General features: G+C 40.4%; 1 protein-coding gene across 2 annotated transcripts in view; it reads left to right on the top strand.

Annotated features, from left to right (window-relative positions):
• The window catches only part of LOC146050578 (gamma-aminobutyric acid receptor subunit alpha-2-like), a 178,538-nt gene extending 162,553 nt beyond the window's left edge, over window positions 1-15,985 (top strand). For both annotated transcript variants that reach the window (XM_083167774.1, XM_083167694.1), the window contains exons 9-10: window positions 3,691-3,893; window positions 6,705-15,985. In XM_083167774.1, coding sequence (XP_083023900.1) covers window positions 3,691-3,893; window positions 6,705-6,998 — 497 coding nt within the window. In that variant the 3' untranslated portion in view covers window positions 6,999-15,985. The remainder of the gene's footprint in view (window positions 1-3,690; window positions 3,894-6,704) is intronic.
• Window positions 15,986-19,523: the final 3,538 nt, after the last annotated feature.

Below are 19,523 nucleotides of genomic sequence, written 5' to 3'. Positions count from 1 at the left end.
TGGGGTCACTTGTGGGGGGGTTCCACTGTATTGGTGCTTGGGGGGTCTTGCTAATGCGACATAGCACCCACCAACATTCCACCAGAATCTGAGCTGCAAAATCCAAAAATCACTCCTTCCCTTCTGAGTCCTGTCATGCACCCAAATGGTATTTTTTGGTCACATGTGAGACATTGCCGTACTCGGGAGAAATTAGGGCACAGATTTTGGGGTGCTTTTTCTCCTTCATTCCTTGTGAAAATGAAAAATTTTGAGCCAGAACTGCATTTTTGTGTAAAAAAATGTAATTTTTCATTTGCACAGCCCAGTTGTATCAAAATTGGTGAAACCCCTGGGGGTTTGAAATGTACACTATACCCCTAGATGAATTCCCTGAGGGGTGTAGTTTGCAAAATGGGGTCACTTGTGGGGGGGTTCCACTGTATTGGTGCTTGGGGGGTCTTGCTAATGCGACATAGCACCCACCAACATTCCACCAGAATCTGAGCTGCAAAATCCAAAAATCACTCCTTCCCTTCTGAGTCCTGCCATGCACCCAAATGGTATTTTTTGGTCACATGTGAGACATTGCCGTACTCGGGAGAAATTGGGGCACAGATTTTGGGGTGCTTTTTCTCCTTCATTTCTTGCGAAAATGAAAAATTTTGAGCCAGAACTGCATTTTTGTGTAAAAAATTAAATTTTTCATTTGCACAGCCCAGTTGTATCAAAATTGGTGAAACCTCTGGGGGTTTGAAATGTACACTATACCCCTAGATGAATTCCCTGAGGGGTGTAGTTTGCAAAATGGGGTCACTTGTGGGGGGGTTCCACTGTATTGGTGCTTGGGGGGTCTTGCTAATGCGACATAGCACCCACCAACATTACACCAGAATCTGAGCTGCAAAATCCAAAAATCACTCCTTCCCTTCTGAGTCCTGCCATGCACCCAAATGGTATTTTTTGGTCACATGTGAGGCATTGCCGTACTCGGGAGAAATTGGGGCACAGATTTTGGGGTGCTTTGTCTCCTTCATTCCTTGTGAAAATGAAAAATTTTGAGCCAGAAATGCATTTTTGTGTAAAAAATTTAATTTTTCATTTTCACTGCCCAGTTGTACCACAATTGGTGAAACCCCTGGGGGTTTGAAATGTACACTATACCCCTAGATGAATTCCCTGAGGGGTGTAGTTTGCAAAATGGGGTCACTTGTGGGGGGGTTCCTAAATTTTAGCATCTTATAGTGCCTAGAAACCTACATGGTGCCTAAAAAATAATCTCATAAAAAGGAGGCTCCAAAATCAAGTAGGTGCTCCTTCTATTATGAAGCCTGTGGTTTGGTCAACGTGCACACTAGGGCCACATATAGGATATTTATGAAAACAAAAGAATTGGGGGAATCAATTTTTAGTCACATTTCTCTAGTAAAATCTACTGTGTTCCTTAGAAAAATGTATTAAAATTGCAAATCTGCAAAAAAAATGAAATTTTGAAATTTCACCTACACTTTGTTTTAATTCCTGTGAAACACCTAAAGGGTTAACAAACTTCCAAAATGCTGTTTTGAATACTGTGAGGGGTGCAGTTTTTGAAATGGCATCATTTATGGGGGTGTCTCACATACAAGTCCCTCAAAGTCACATCAGAACTGAACTGGTCCCTAAAAAAATCAGTGTTTGAAATTTTCTTGAAAATTTGAGAATTTGCTATTCATATTGTAAGCCTCCTAGTGTCCAAAAAAATTAAAAGGAAGTTGAAATAATGATGGAAACATAAAGTAGACATATGGTCTATGTTAGTTATTAACTATTTTGAGTGGTATGATTATTTGTCTCACAAGCAGAAAATTTAACATTTTGCAAATTGCTAAATTTTCCATTTTTTTTACGACATTTTGGTATTTTTCACAAAAAAACACAGACTGTATCGACCAAAATTTACACGAAAAAACAATCTCAAAATCACTGGGATAAGTAAAAGCAAAAAAAAGTTATCCCCACTTAAGTGATACATGTCAGATTTGAAAAAAAGGGCTCTGTCAGGAAGGCAAAAACTGGCTCTGTCAGGAAGGGGTTAAAATATGCTACTTTAATGGAAATCCATCCAGTCACTTCTTGTGCCAAATTAAACATAAAGGAAAAGTGTATGAGAGCACATCTGTACTAAGGGGTTAGATGGACATGGCACTCACACAAAGAGTAGTATGGAAGAATCCATTAGAACTTTGCATGCCCAAAATAATGGTCACTAGCACGTATGGGCAATGCATACTCGTACACATTGGGATTGTGTCTAAATTTACTACTGAATAGGTAGGATTAGGATGTCATGGGGGCATTAAGTAATAACATGTTCACACATGTGTGCCTATAGGTGTCCTCAAACATCTACCCTCATTTAGCTATGCAGTGTGAGATGACCAATCCCATGCAACTCCGTTAGTGTCAATGCATCTTATTTGCATAACTACAGTATGTGAATTTGACACACAGGCAGAACACTTTGCTGATTAAAATGATATGCAGCAGGCCTATATTTTATGTGCAACAGTGCCTGTATCTGCTTACGAAATGTAGTGTAGTATTTCTTATGCAGATATAGCCACAGTCACACACAGAATATAGGCATGCCACATATCCTTTTAATTAGCATAAGTTTTTTGTGAATTAGGTGCATTTTAATCATAAAGGTCACCAGAAAGATGCTCAGGGCTAACAAAGGGCTTTTTAACTTGCAAGAACACTAGATGTATGTGGACATTTTTATGCAGATCTGACTTAATGAAAATTTGCCAGTTTTGCACATACAACTGGAGCCGCGATTATCCATCCCGAAAGCTCCCCATCTCGGCAAGCTGTTCGCTGAGGCTCGCCTAGAATGGGACGCTCATGAGTATGATACACTTGTGTGCCCATTCACGGCACCGGGAGGAGTGTGTGTGTGTGTGTGTGTGAGATGCTGGCACGTCCCTATCTCTGTGAATGGCACCTCAAAATGGGTCAATCTGTGCGCTGGTGGGATGGATAAGCGTGGCTCCATCTGTGGTGTAAAACAGACAAACGTGCTCACTGTGGAAGTCAAACAAAGCGCGCATGCAGATTAAGTCATTTTCCAAGATTCAAAAAGATCAGACACATTTTTCTCTGTGCACGTTTGTTATACTTTCATCAGATTCATAATGTAGTCTCTGCGGATCCAGAAAGATTTAACTCTGCAGTCTGGTGTGTGCTGCAATTACACTCCCCAGTGGATTGGAAATAATAAGAAACCATCAATAGAAACACCAGAAAAAAATCTTATAAAGGAGGAAAGGCAGAAAACAATATCAAACAAGAGTGTAAACACAATTTAAATCTTCTAGATATACATTTTAAAATGCCTATACATTATTTCAGGTCAATGTAATTCATAAGAGAGAACTACGGGAAAACAAGGTGCCATCGGCTAGCTTTGCAATGGATTGCAGTACATGGAATATCACTTTGATGCATCTGGAACATTTTAGTAAGAGACTACAAGAGGCTAATTGCCTATGTGGTTTTCTTGTAATAATCCTTGAGGACCCAACTGTTGTAAATGCTAAAAGATGAAAGCAAAACATCCATCGCATTTATGTCTAGAAAGGGAGATGGGCCATAAAAACCTTAATGGAAAACTGTAAAGCTGAACTTTAACATGTTACATTGATTGATGCTTGTTTTTTCTCCTAGGTGTCACAACTGTGCTAACCATGACTACACTGAGCATCAGTGCTAGAAACTCGCTGCCAAAAGTAGCCTACGCCACAGCTATGGATTGGTTCATTGCTGTTTGCTACGCATTTGTATTCTCCGCTTTGATTGAATTTGCCACTGTTAACTATTTTACTAAAAGAGGATGGGCCTGGGATGGAAAAAGTGTAGTCAATGACAAGGTAAGAGCACATTCCTATTTTTACAAAGGAAATAAGCAGCTACAGTATGTTCTTTACAGCTGTGCTTCTTTAGAATGAAACATACGCTCCTTAAAAAGTTGAACATGTTCTTTCCTTCCAGTTTGTCTTAGGAGTGATACAGTTTGTTGATCTGTGTGGATCTTCTTCATTGGTAATCAATAGTGGGGTTCTGGTGTAGCTCTTAAATTGATAATAGTATGCATCCTACAGGGCCAGATTAAGCACGGGGCAACAGGGGCGGTCACCCTGGGGCACCCACACATCAGGGGTCCCTACATTGGCACTGCTGCGGTGGTGACAGGTGGGTGGCAGGCAGGGGGTCCGGCAGCGTGAGGCGAGCAGGGGGTCCCTGCGGCAGCTGGGCACTGCAGTCAGTGGCGGGGTCCCTGTGGCATATTAGAAGTCAGCGGTGGGTCCCTGCGGCAGATTGGAACTAGTAGCGCTACTAGATCCCAACCGCCGCAGGGACCCCGCCGCTGACTGTCCATCCACCACAGGGACCATGTTGCTGACTTCCCATACGCCACAGGGACCCCGCTGCCTGCATCCCCACTGCAAAGATCCCCGCTGCCTGCATTCCTGCTGCCCAGGTACCAACTGCCTCCATGGGGGGGGTTGCCATGCCCAGGTGCCACCTGCCTCTGTGTGAGGGGGGAGATACCACCTGCCTCCATGTAGGGGGGAGATACCACCTGCCTCCGTGTAGGGGGAGGTACCATCTGCCTCCATGGGGGTTGCCCAGGTACCACCTGCCTCCGTGGGGGGCAGGAGTACCACCTGCCACCGTGGGGGGGTCACTGCAATCTTGTCCAGGGCCCCCACAGAGTTTAACCTGGCTTTAATCTTGGGGCTGATTTTAAATCAAACTTTAGGCCTGTCTATATCAGTATCCCTGAGTCCACATGCATCTCAGTCTTACTGCACACTATTATTCTATCACAGTGTCAGCACTTGTACTTACCTCAAGGTGAGTTCAAAACATCCCTCTGAAACAGGTGTCCCAGGTGCGTCCAGCCTAACAAACACAGATACATACCCAAGATGATCCTTTTATACTTAAATGAGACACTGCTGGTTATCTGGAGATTCATCACCCAGTTATCAACTTCAAATAGGAACGGCCACCAACCCATCAATGGTTTGACCTAATTTATGATCTACAGCCAGTGTTTAATTTTTTTTTACATTGATGGTGGAAAACCAGTTAGTTTCCTGCTATCATTAGTAGCAGTGGTATTTAAAAAAAAAAAGAAGGCCTGTTCATGCACAAAATACGTATGGTATGACCATTGATGGAAATAGTTATCTACGATCGATAGTTTGTGCCACAATGGTATCTATCGATGGTGGGTACACCAATCGCCATCCCTATGTAGAAACGCTTATTTGCCCATTTATCGTTTTTGATTCATATACAGTTAACAGAAAATCATACAATGTATCAGTTTCTGCAGTTGCCCCTGACTTAGAAGCAGTCCCCCTGTTTATTTGTTATATTGGATGTTAGTGTTTTATTCTAAATAATTATAAAAATACATTATAATTCTTAATAGTAACAGTAATAATACTGATCTATATTGCAATATAGTGGTTTTCCCATTGCTGTGAAAAGTTGGGGAATGATTGCAAACTTCAGTAGCGTAAATGCAAAATAATATTAACCCCATAATATTGCTTGACACAAACAGATGAAAACTAATTTACTGTATATTGAAAATAAACACATATGCCAAATAAACCAGTCACCAAAGAGAACATACACACGCACAAGTAATGAAAATAAAGGTAAAGACAGAAATCAAGATTCACAAAAAGTACATAATTTCACAATATGTACTGTATAAACACTAAAAGCTCTAAGACCAAACTATAAGAGGTAAATTTACTAAGATGGGTGTTTTATTGAAGATGGGATGTTGCACATACTAACCAATCAGATTGTACTTCTTATTTATTTAGCAACTTCTAGAAGATAATCAGTAAAATGTCGGAAATAGCGCCCGCCATTGAATACCCCCCTATGAATGCTACCTGAAAGCTGATTGGTGGCTATAGGCAACTTTGCCTCTGGTCCACTTCTCTACTCTGTTCACTATTTGATACATAACCCCCATAGTCCAGTATATAAGCAGAACCTCTATAATGCCACCATATTAGGAGTTGTAGGGGGGTATTCAATCTTGGGCTACGGCTGTCGAGCTGGCCCAACAGCCGTGACCTTGTCCAAGGCGGGATTCAATGTCCTGCCTGCAGCGGGACGAGAAGGTGGAGTGGCCGCAAGCTGTAGTCAGGAGGAGGCGAGCTGCAGCCGGGAGCTCGTCACTTCCCGGCCATTCTCGGCAGAACAAGCCCGACTGTTTTTGAAGTCGAGCTCATTCTGTCGAGCTCCCCTGTTCAATGCTGTCGGGGAAGCATGAAATAGGGCCCTGCAGCCATCTCCCCCATCGGGAGATGGCTGCGGGAGATTAAATACCCCCCTTAATGTTGATCGACTATATATATATTTTTTGCGTGTAAACAAATAAAGTTTCTGATCAATCACAGGAAGCTTTCATATTATTATTTATTATTAGACCGCCACTCTGCCTGCCATTTGTATATTTTATTATCTTTCCTCGTGTCTGCCTTGAAAATTCTACTATGCTGATTGGATTATGCAGTACGTATATACAACAGTTATTTTCGTTCTGTAAAACAGTCACTTACAAGTCTTTGTCACAAAATGTATTATGCAAAAATTGCCTTGGCAAAACAACAGCTAACGGGTTTTCTGGATTTGTCTATTTTCAGAAAAAAGAGAAAGCTTCCGTCATTAAGAAGAACAATGCGTATGCCGTAGCTGTAGCAAATTATGCTCCAAACATCACCAAGGATTCCGCTCTACCGACAATATCAAAAAGTGCAACTGCAGATCCTAACAAAGCAAAACCACAGGAGGCAAAGAAAACATTCAACAGTGTTAGTAAAATTGACAGAATGTCAAGAATAGTCTTTCCACTTTTATTCGGTACATTCAACCTGGTATACTGGGCTACTTACCTGAATAGGGAACTTGCCATAGAAGGTCTTGTCTTTTCAAAATAGAATAAACACCTGGTATGCTAATGATATCTTGTCATTCTGAGACTCAGATTGTTTTAGTATGTATGACTAATAACTGCTAACTTATGAATTGACATGTACAGTACAGTAAGCACCTCTTACCTAAGGAGAGGGGACTCTGTTAACTAGAATGAGCTATGAATAGACACAGTAGCACTCATGGCTTCTAAAAACAGTTCCTCCTTGACCGTAAAGTATATTCATTTTGGAAAAAGGTTGTACTGCAGTTCATGAGAAACGGCTACCTGTTAACAGAGAACACATTTACTGGTGCATACAGTATTATTTGTTTTGGGGACCCTATTTTGTTAATTCAAACTTCAAACTTTTATATCGTAACTCAAAATGCTTGTGTGCTAAATGCCATTTCTAATTTCGTTAGTGTATAATTTACTGCACTGAAACAATGGAAATAACAAACACGCATAATGAAGTTTGTACAAAGTCAGAAAGTTTGAGGTTCCATCATTTTTTTCCTGGTGTGATACAACGAAGTATTACTCGGTTTCCGTAATATTACTTTTTGGATGTCTATACCAGAATGACCAAGGAAATCTGTATGTCAAAGACATTTCAATCTTTACTACTGTATCTGTGTGTGTTCCATGGAATTGCACTACAATAATACCCTAAATCACATCATTGAATTAGTATTTTGTTCTCTTTTGGTTCAAATGACACTCAGCCTTTTTTTTATGTATTAAAAAATGTATTTCCTATGTTTTTTTTTATTTTTTTCAATTTTCATTATGTTAACACAAGGAGTAAATGAATCGGGCATTATAACCTTCACGCACAACAGCCCTATATTCTACAATCAAGTGTTTGGTTGGTGGAGTATGAAATATTCTGATTCAGCTCTGTGTAAGGCCCTTCTTTTAATTTCACAATCACTATATTTCCTGCATCTTGGTCCATGTATTCTCTGTTTGTCCATGGGAAACTGTAAAGAGCAGATTGGGTAACTCATAAGCTAGAACACCCATTTCAAGAAGAGAAGATTTAATAGTGCTGACCTTTAAACCAGTTATTGACACTGATTTTCAAATTCCCTATTAAGCACCTGAAACCAGGATAATAATGCCCTATACTATTTAGTTCTATTATATTTTATTAATGTGTGATCATTATTATGTACTTTTATTTTCATTTATCTAGAACAGTATTTCAGTAGTACAAATCAGTGTAATTCTACATCATTTTCCCAATGCCACTTTAGGAGCATTTGTAGTTAAAATTTTGCTTGTCAAAAAAATTTCATTGGACTATAATATGACTCGTGTTTACTATTTTTAAAATGTTTACATGGTAGCTAGACCCTACAAAAGTATTAATTGCGAATGTCAAATGAGATAGCATTTATTTAAAATGCTACTGTATTCTTTTATTTGAAAATGTAGAGATACAGCAGTTTCCTTTCTAGCTATTTTACAGTATTAGAACAGACTTATCATTTAAGACTGGGAAGGCTGTACAAATTTGCAATTGATAAATAAAGTAGAATATAAAGTCATACATTATACTGTTGTTAATTTATGTTATTTTACTCTGCATCAAAGTGTTCAATGCATGACAACTTAATAGCTATGGTCACAAATTAATTTGATCAGCAAGCTTTTAGCAGTGACAAAATAAATGGATCAAACAGAGGAACGCTCCATTAGAGTAGAAGCAGAGCAACAATTTCACTGGACACATTAGATTTTTATAAGAAATCATGTTAAAAAAAAATAATATATATATGTTTTTAGATAAATAGTTCATTAAAGGAAATGTTTTTTTTTGTAAAGCTAAAAACGTTTTTTTTTTTTAAATAGTTATAAAAGTTTTAATGAATTTATTTATATATTTATTTAACTTTTTCCCCAACTTTTTTCCTGTCCTCTCTTTCAATTCAAAAGTATGATATTTTTGTTTCTTTTGGCAAATTTCCGTCATGCACCATATCGTAATTTCATTTTTTTTGGTAAAAAAAGGGACATGAGGTGAAGTTGAGCACTTTATCCATATTATAGACAGATATATATATTTTCATATACTTAAGTGAAAAGTAGATCACCAACAGTGTACACCTAAAGTGTACCATAATCTGGATCTTCCATGGAGGTACGTGCAATATAACATACACATCTACTGGCGAGCAATAATAATCAATGCACATTGTAGACCCTAATTACAACATACATACAGCAGCCACCATACAAAAGTCATTTTTAACTAAAGTAGCTGTAAGAGAATTTATTCATTACATGATTGGTAAATACTGTATTTAATATATTACTCATCTTTTTTTAATTTATAGCTAAATTTAACATGTAATAAATGTATATTGTAGCACAATAAAAGGTATAAATATATGTACAAATCATAATGTATATAAAGAAACATTTATTTGTATATATTAAATCTATCCATTGTTCCAGAGAGCATAAGGATAAAGTACTCTGCTTATTTTCAACTTAGTGGTGGTGCACTGTGGTTCTGCTTCTGAGTTGCACCAAGGTTCCCATTTGTGGCCGCATTGAGCGAACTTGCTTATGGTTCTGACTTGAAAGCATTTCAGCTGTTTCTGTGCGGCAGCTAAACTGGCATTTTTCATTGGCAAATGGATGGCAACCATGAGAGTGCACATAAGAGAACATCTTGTGCGCCTAGCATAGGTTAAGAGAAAGTGCTGATTACTCTTGCAGACAGAAAAATAAGGAAGGGTGCAACCGCATAGATTTGTACAACTCTCTACGTGTGAGCACATAGATAGTGAAGGGAACATACAGTACACAGGACAAATTAGAAAAGCACTGTAAGTTATGATTCATTGTATAGACATGATTATATCTATGCATTTGACAAAGATTTTACCTATTCCATTTACATTTAGCCCCGGAATAGCCTGTCCACAAATTTAGAAATGTTATTTTTTTGTTTTTATAATCCGATACTTAAAATGTAGAATAAAACCATATATAAAGCTGGTCTTACTGTAGTGTGTATGACAACATTTCCATTAAATAGTCAATGAGCTAGTAGTAAGAATGCTTTAGTTACTGGTCATAAATCGGTACACATTTTGACAATGTTGTTTCCGCTGCAGGGGTGTCATGTCATTTTCACATTAAAAAACAAAACAAATTGGAGGCTTCAGGCTGATACGGAAGGCTGTAAAGTGAATGATTAAGAGATCTCTAAACACCAAACATAAACAGTGATGACGAAAGAGATAATGCTTTGTAGAAATCAGACTTCGCTCATTAATAATAGTTACTTAGCTATCATATTTGCATAACTAGGTGGCCCGTGCAAACATTTTGCATGTGAATGGGCCAAAAGACAATTTTTTACTTTGATTTGTAAACAAACAATACAATTCGCAAATCTATATTAACAAGTCATCAGAAGTGGAGAACTTAATCTTTAATACTTAATTTATCAATTTTGGTTACGTATGAAGGGAGAAAAAGGTATTGTCACCAAAATTCACCTTCTATAAATAATATATACATACAGTATGGTGATGCAGTATAGTGCAGTATATATTTATTTGTGTTGCCAAAACATAAGTGGGCCAAATGCTTCTTGTGTTCATGTTTTTTTTTCAGTAAAGATATTTATAAGATGAAACAAATTTGTTTACACAGAAGAAGCCATCCCTCTTTTTTCTACATCCTATTACTCCTAAGAGCCAGTGCATGGTCTGAAAATCTGTTGTGTTTAATGGTAAGGGCAATATGCTCTATGTGGAGGTGTGTGGGGGGGGGGGGTGATCAATCATAACCCTACATTAAAAACTTGCAAAAATACAGTGTGGTATGTTTAGCGTACCACTAAAAGACTAGTACACTCTGAGGTTATTAGGTTGTGTATTAAACATATGTTTTTTTAATTAAGGTACTAAAGTTCCCCTAAGATCCCCGAAGTCATACAGAGTAATTACGCACGTTGCAGCACCTGGCTGCTTTAGTTATCTGTTACCCCTCCTTAAATAAACACTGTTGATATATTATTTTCAGTTTAATGTATCCCATGTATATCATTAGTACATATACAGAATACAGAGGCCGAGTTCTTTACCTGTAAGCAGCTATTTCTCCATCTCCTGTATTTTGGTGATTAACAACTTTCCTTTGACCAGAACATTTTGCTTTTATTCAGATCTTTCCTAAAGTGTTTATACCTTTTGTTAACCCCAAAGCAAAATGTGTTAATCGCTGAAAAAAACTAGTTCGCCTAATAATGAAAAATCGACATCACATCATCAAAAAATGAAGTAGTATTAAGCTTAGGAACCGAATTGTCCATTCAAAAGACTGAACACAAACTTCAGTGTCCGGTGTGCAAAAACATTTGTTAGTAACAGAGTAGAGGCATTTATTAAGGAGAGAGCTGCTCCTACTACTGCTACCCTACCCTGCAGTATTATGACATGAATAACATTTATAGAAGTCATATTGATGGAAAGTACTAAATGAAATGGGCTTAAGCTACATGAAAAAAGCTGATTAAAGGTTCTTAAAAAAAACCTTTAGTTAATTCACATTGTTGTATGGTTTATTAATTAAGAAACTACTAGATTTAAGCTATGTACAGACGGTGCAATTTTGATTATATAGTCAAAATTGAATAGAAAGTCGATTCTACAGATGGAGCCGGCCTGGTCTTTGCTGGGGATGGCGGCAGAATCGCCAGCCACCATCCCCCGCCAGCCGCCATCTGATCTGCGAAAGGGGACGTGCGCGCACGAGATGTGCTCGCGTCCCCTTCTGTTGGCGCTTCCCCCGGGTCCCCGCCGGTCACCCGGGGTCCCCACCGCCTCCCCGCTCCCCCCCGCCGCCTCCCCTAACCCTGTCCGTCTCTCTGAAGCGGAGACGGACAGGGTTCCCGTCGCCCCGCCGCCTGGAAACTGGGACGTGTGTGCGTGTGAGACGCACACGTGTCTCAGTCAGATGGAGCGCCTCGCCGCTGATGGATCGCCAGCGGAGACAATCTGACGTTTCGCCAGCAAGAGGGAGCCCGGCTCCATCTGTATGTGCACCCTCGTTTAGTCAGTATCAAATAGAAAAATAGACAGTGCAGGCAAGTCTTGACTATCTCACCTTTAGAATGTATTTGGTCTAGGGCCAAACTGACAGATACTCTAAATCTAAAGTACATCTAAAGTGCAGTTAACCAAAATCGAATCGTCAAAATTATTCATGAGCCAGAATTGAACCATACTGTATGTACACATCATTACAGAAGCTATTTTAGTCAATATGCACATAATAAATAATATCTATACTTCACGTAAAGTAAGTTCTCAAGCTAAATACATTTTTAAGTTTCTTGTCCCCTTCCTGTGATAGTAAATGTAAATATTGCCATTAGACTGACTTATCATTTTTGTCGATGAGTTGAGAAATGGTGAGAGTTGCACACATTGTGAATACATAAATCCAAACCAAAATGGATACTATTATTTTAATAATATGCAATCATAGATTAGTATTAGAATGGGAATTTCATATAGTAGTAATTTCAAATTAGGTAAAATGTGGAAAGTAATTAATGTCAATTGAGCAGTACAGTATGTTAAAAGCAAAATGGAAACATTTTAATTAATAAGGGGGTGGGGTTTTTAGAATATGTTTACAGGTCGGACTTTGAAAGGAAAATGTTTATGTGTTCAGGTGTATCTATGAAATGGAGATTTATAATATGTCCTTATTTGATATTCAAGAATATTGAAGGGGTTTAGCATGATGGTGGCAAGTCATTTTCAAGGGAGGAATCTGTGCAAGAAAAATCCTCATCTACTGCATCTTTATAACGGCACCTTAATGTCATGTGTTTCTTTGTGGAATATCAAAGAGTGAAGTGAAAGCAAAAATGTATAAAGACTTGTTTTATATATGTATATCTGACTGATTATTGACTATATTTGGGCCAGTTCAGCCCTGATCTCAGGGCTGCAAATTTACAGACCTAGCGATTATCGGTCCGCAGTGCGTATGTGCGAACCCTCCTTCTGGCCACAGCTAGGGACAGCTTGTGATTGCAGACTGTACACTGGCTGACTGACAGCCGCCCAGCATTTGTAGACGGCAACCCACTCAAAAAAATGGGTGCCGCACAAAAACAAAGACTGGCCCGGCTGTTGGGAGAGAGGGCCTCTGACGTCACCAGTGGCCCCAATCTCTCCATGGCCTTTGCAGTGCCGAGTACATCTAGACATACTCGGTGGCTGTGAACAGGGAGAAATCCAATAGATGGTGAGTGATTGCCATGAATTTCTCCCTGTTTCCATGGTTGCGAACACACTGGCGGGTGGCATTTACCTGACTGCTGGGTTCGACAGATTCACAGCCCATCGATCAGCTTTGAATGAGGCCAATTGTGTGGTGGAGCATGGTGGGATTTCAAAATATATCTCAAAAGGAATCTATTTTGCCGTGTCATTTATTGTGGAGACCAACATTCATGGGAAGGCATGCCAAGTCATTAGCAAATCACAGAACGGTATTATTATTATTATTATTATTATAGTATGCTGCATTGCACAGAAAGTCACGCTTACTTGCCAGTTTACAATACACATAAGGATGCCTGATGAGACATGGCCCTTATTCTGGTTCACTCGCAAAAGCAAATTCCTTCTCAAATGGACAAAACCATGTGCACTGCAGGTGGGGCAGATCTAACATGTGCAGAGAGAGTTAGATTTGGGTGGGGTTTTACTTCAAAGTGAGATTTCCATTGCAGTGTAAAAATAAAGCAGCCAGTACTTTCCCTGCACAGAAACAAAATAATTCCCCCAAACCTAACTCTCTCTGCACATGTTACATCTGCCCCACCTGCAGTGCACATGGTTTTGTTCATTAAGAAGGAATTTGCCTTTGCGAGTAAGCCAGAATAAGGGCCATTGTGTAGTGCCATCTCTGCATTTTGCATGGACGTAAGTCATGTGCGCTGATATTGGTAAGTTGTAAAGAAACTAGAAGTTTTCAACAAATAATATGATTACAAAGTTTACTTTTTCATTTTGATCACATTGATTTAGGCCAGTGATAATGAATACCCCTAACCTCTTGTGTTTCTAATTTTGGGAGATATAAAAATAAACCAGTTTGAAACATGCCTCATTTCTGTGAAATTGTTCATTATTCCAAAAAGCATTACTCCAGAACTTGTAAGAAATGATCAATAGATGTTTTCTCAGTAGAGTGACTTTGCGGCAGAGCAGGTGAATATGGGAAATATATATTTTCTTGATGCTATAGTGTACATTGAAACATTTATATAAAATAAGAATCAAACAGAAAGATCTACTGTTGGTGCAGTATTACACTGATCCATACGGTTCATCTGAAGGCTCCAAAACCTCAGCATTTAACATTACAGCCTGCCAAATTCTCACACGCAGTATGTGAAGATCTGGGGATTTGTTACTGATAACAGAAATGCATGTCTGAAAATGTCCCTCTCTATTATAATATGACACACAATGTAATATATTGTTCATTATAGCATCCTGCATCTTCCAAAACCTGTGCAATTCCTCTTGCCTGCCTAGGGTATCGCTTTCATCTGTGATGCTTCTAGCACAGTGTGGTCTGTATTTCAGCACTGATATGCAGACAACACTGTGCTAGAAGCCCCACAGAACAGAACGACACCCCAGGCAGGGAAGAGGAACTACATCGGTTTGGAATTTTACATATGTTTAATTTTACTTGCAGTATTTATCCAAAACAGTGACATCACAATAGGAGTGTGGAGTTACGAGCCACACCTGTGAGTGACCCCAAAATCCCGCTTCCTACTCAGTGACTGGAGCACTGTACTGCTGCACCGTAACATTATGTACAGCAAATAGGCAGTTTCCGTGGGCAGGCCGCATTTCCGGAACCCCAGAAGTGAAGAAAATGGGGGCGGTGAGGCCACACCCTCTCTTAGAGACCCCTCCATGTTAGACCACACCCCCTTTTATATTGGCTCACCCCCCGCACCAGGTGTCACTCAAGAAAGTGACACTGCTGACCCAAAGTACTGCACTATTTTAATTTGCAACTGCAAAGTCCTTTTAAATATTATTAAAAAAAAAAAAAATTTTATGCAGCATGTGTATTATGTTTTATTTATCTAATTATTCAAAAGGCACATCACAGCCTGTGAACTGCTTTGCACTAACCTAATAAGTATTGGTTGTACATTTGTGGAGATATATGAGAAGAATGTATGCAAAACCCTAGAAATGCACATGGATTTAGGTATTTATAGAGTTATGGTTATTATTGGTATTATAGATTTTGTTCATGGAATACGTAATTGTATTATACATACTTATATATTTATTTACATGCAATGAAGTATGGATGGAAATTAGACAATTCTAGTACTTTTGCGCTGTAATATCTCATAACGTCATTTGGATTATATTTTAAAATTATATGTACTTCTGTGCACCAGTCACGTTACTAAATACTTCATTGGAAATATTTTTTTCTTATATACCTTCCCTAATATGTAAAGATAACAATGTGAAATGTATAATGAAATGGAAAAAAGGAGTTTTTGTGATAATTGACCTTCATTTCTTTCTATATTATGTTCTTGTGCTAGATGCATGTTCTTTTCTGTATTATTAATGAATAATCTCTAAAAATACAATCGATGCCAAAATAAAAATGAATTTATTTGAGAGAAACGAGCAAGTGTACAAAAGCAGTTGGTAATTACTAGTGTGTGAATGTTCTTTTCAATCAAAGATATCCTGGTGTATAACCCAAATCTGCAGAAGTTCCTGATGGACTATTTTTACATTTGTAACTACAACAATAAAATGACGGGAACATCCTCTAATTTGTGACCTTGGTTAAAGAAATGTTAACACAAGTGAAAACTGTTTTAATGTATCACCTTTGCTTGCTATTTCAAACTTATTGCTTAATATTATCTTTTTTTGTATTTCTTATTAAAGGTTAATTTAACTATAACGGTGTATTTTTTCCTGTGTACTTATACAGTAGAAGTAAATGCTTGTTTACATAATGCATAATATATACATAAAGGTATCAAACTACCCACTTGTACACACATGGGCGGATTCAAGGGGGGGCACCTGGCAAGTGCCCCGTCATTTCAGACATAGCTCATTATGTAGCAAGCAAACAAGCCCGTCTCCGTGTCCCTAGCCCCCCGGGAACCGGAGATATCACATGGGACCTGTTAATTCCGACCCCCACCCGGTTCCGACGGCTGCCAGTTCACCCCCTGGCATCACAGAAGCTCATGGTTGATCTCATTCGGACCCAATGGGCCTTTAATCTGATACCAGGGTTGTCCATATGGGTCAAATAGTTCCAGAGATATTGCGGGAAAACCAATGTTTTTATTTTTGAACTGCAATTACTCCAGAACCCAATGGCCCAGTTTACGGGACCAAAATTATTCGAAGCCCACTCAAAAGTTCTTCAATATGATACTTGTCTCATGTAAATGGATGAGTTGGTTCTGAAGATATAGCCAGTTAAATGAGCTATCTGGTTAGGGGGGAGTTTCTCTCCCCCTCACACCAGAAAATGCAGGGACTAGGCTGGTGAAAAAGGGGCCAACCCGGGAATGCATTTTCTGGTGTAAAAGGGGTATTATTTACAATTTATTATTTACTGTTCCCCAGTTACCGTAAGTATGTATTCCCCCTTGGCAATGAGCACGTAATTCCATGTGGCAATGAGCATAGAACCCCTGGCAATGAGCATGGAACCCTTGGCAATTGAGCATTTAGGTAAGCAGCACTTACGTAGCAAAATTTTTAAGGGTGTGGGTTGTTAGGTCTACACCAACAAGCATTGGGTTGACACCACTATGTCGACAGGCAGCAAGGTCGACATGTGTCTAGGTCGACATGGATCAAGGTCGACATGGCTCAAGCAGGGCAGCCGAGAGGAATGCCGGGCCCCGGTAAAATTTTGGGGGTGTGGCCTAAGTGTGTGTGGTGTGGGCACCTCCCACACTTAGGCCACACCCCCAAAATGTTTAGAGGTGGGTAAAAGAAAACTCTAAAAACTGTAATCTCAGTCGCAGCACACACCTACAGCATGTGCTGTGCTGACAGCAGGCTCAGCATGACCTCTCACGCTGTCAGTGAGACACTCATGCTGAGCCTGCTGTCAGAACAGCACATGCTGTAGAAGTGTGTGCTACTGGTGATACCCGGGAGGGACGGAGGGGGAAGGGAGGGGTCGAACCAGGGCCCCTGCGGGGCCCCTTCAGCATACCTGGGCCCGGGTAATTAGTACCTGCTCCCCCCTCTCTCGGCTCCCCTGGGCTCAAGGTTGACACAAGCATTAGGTCAACATGGGCAAGGTTGACAGTCAAAAGGTCGACATGGGGTTTTTCATGGGCACAGTTTGAAGTGGACCACATCCCCTTGCATCGCTCGCCATGCTTCGGGCACTATTTTATTCTCCCGCCACACCCTAGTGGAAAACCCCATGTCGACCTTTTCACTGTCAACCTAGCCCATGTCGACCTAATGCTTGTGTTGACCTAACGACATGTTGACCTAGACCCATGTCAACCTAGACACATGTCGACTTTGACCTATGTCGACCTAAACCCATGTCGACCTTGCTGCCTGTCTACCTAGTGGTGTTGACCCAATGCTTGTCGACCTAGTTGGTGTAAACCTAATGTTTGGCATAATATGTAATGGACATAATGGCATGTGGCTTAACATGTAATTGACATAACGGTGTAAACATTTCGCGTGCAATGTCCCTGTTTAAGAAGCATATTGTGAATTTTGGCTTCATCTGTGTGACATTTTATGAATTTTGGCTTAATCCATGTGGCATTGTGTGAATTTTGGCTCATTCCATTTGGCAGCATGTGTAAGGGGCAAATATAATGGGGTCTAGTATTTTGTTGCATAATGTGTAGAAGTTGTATATGGTGTGGTACACTACACTCAAGGACACACCCCCTTTGAGTGGCCCCAGCCCCTTTTCCGGTGCGCACAACTACATCCTTCACTTTTGTCGCCAAGGTGGGCCTGTGTACTTTAAATGCCAGGGCCTATTTTTAATCCCATTCCCACCCTCTCTCTGCTCTCCTCTCTCTCGCAGCATGTACGCTGGCACCTCTAACAACCTCCCCCTCCCAAACCATTTCCTATCATGGTGCCCCCTCTGTCATTTTCTCCTGGATCCGCCCCTATGTACACATACAATATATAGGAGTAAGATTACATTACTGCGTACATTGTGGGGGTTATTCTGGTTCAGCCTTGCAAGTCCACCAGATGCCGCCCGCTGAATGCTGGTCCGCCCGCCTCCCCCTCGAACTCTGCTTACGTTCGCACGGGCTGCGAATGGATGATTAACATAAACATTCATTCACAGGCTGTGGGAGAACACCCACATCATTCGATGGTCGCCAACCATCGAATGATGTGAAAGTTCCACGCATATCTAAGGTTACTCTCAGGTAACCTTAGATATGCGTGGACATTCATCAGGAAGTAGGCGGGCAGCTGACCACCCCCGGCGCCCACAGCACGGGCTGATTACCATGGGAACGCCCAGCATTTTCATAGGAACGCCCATGAAACACCCCCCCTTCCCCCGGCCACAGTCTTAAGTGCGTGCACCCGGCAAACAGTCCGGCGTATGCACATGCACAGTAACGCCTTCTGTTAAGAATAATACATATAGATATAATTTATTTACCAAGGTAAGGATAGTGGTGCTCATGAATCAGACCATAAGTAGAAGTTGCTCACAACACATGTTATCCAGTTATACAGTATGTACTGCAGAATTAGTGTCTTTTGGACTTGGAGGATAACAACAAGAATTTTTTGTACTTTTGTATAGGTATTTTTTGGTAAATTGACTAAAGTGTGAGTTTTTAGAAGACTCATAGCCCATAGCAACCAATCAGATTCTACTTATCATTTATCTACCGCCTTCTAGAGGGTAAAGTCTACAATCTGATTGGTTGCTAAGGGCAACATCTCTTGCTTCTAAAAACTCACAGTATAGTAAATGTAGCCCTTTAAGTCTGTATGTACTATTGTGATTTAAGACACAATAAAAGACTGACTGTACTTGCTCATCAAACCTGGAAACCAACTCTAAAAACTGCATTTCATGGGAAACGTAAAAGAAAATCACAAACACTATAGAGGAACATGTTCATGAATAGGGCTAAACTGAGAAGTATTGTATTGTATTGTACAGGGTCTTCTCCCATCTTGGCGATGGTGAGAAGGGGACGCGCGCGCACGAGAGGCGCGCGCGTCCCCTTCCGACGGCGCTTCCATCCGTTCACCCGGGTCCCCGCCGGCTTGCCGGCGGTAACCCGGGGTCCCCGCCGCCTGCCCGCACCCCCCCCCTAACCCCCCCTAACCCTGTCCGTCTCCCTGAGGCGGAGACGGACAGGGTTTCCGTCGCGCCAGCGACGGAGACTGAGACGCGCGTGCGCGTGAGACGCACGCGCGTCTCAGTCTCCTCGCTGGCGTGGCTGCTG

Source organism: Crinia signifera, chromosome 1 (assembly GCF_055691185.1).
Source record: "Crinia signifera chromosome 1, ASM5569118v1, whole genome shotgun sequence".
Classification (NCBI taxonomy): domain Eukaryota; kingdom Metazoa; phylum Chordata; class Amphibia; order Anura; family Myobatrachidae; genus Crinia; species Crinia signifera.
This window is presented reverse-complemented; position numbering and strand designations above follow the sequence as displayed.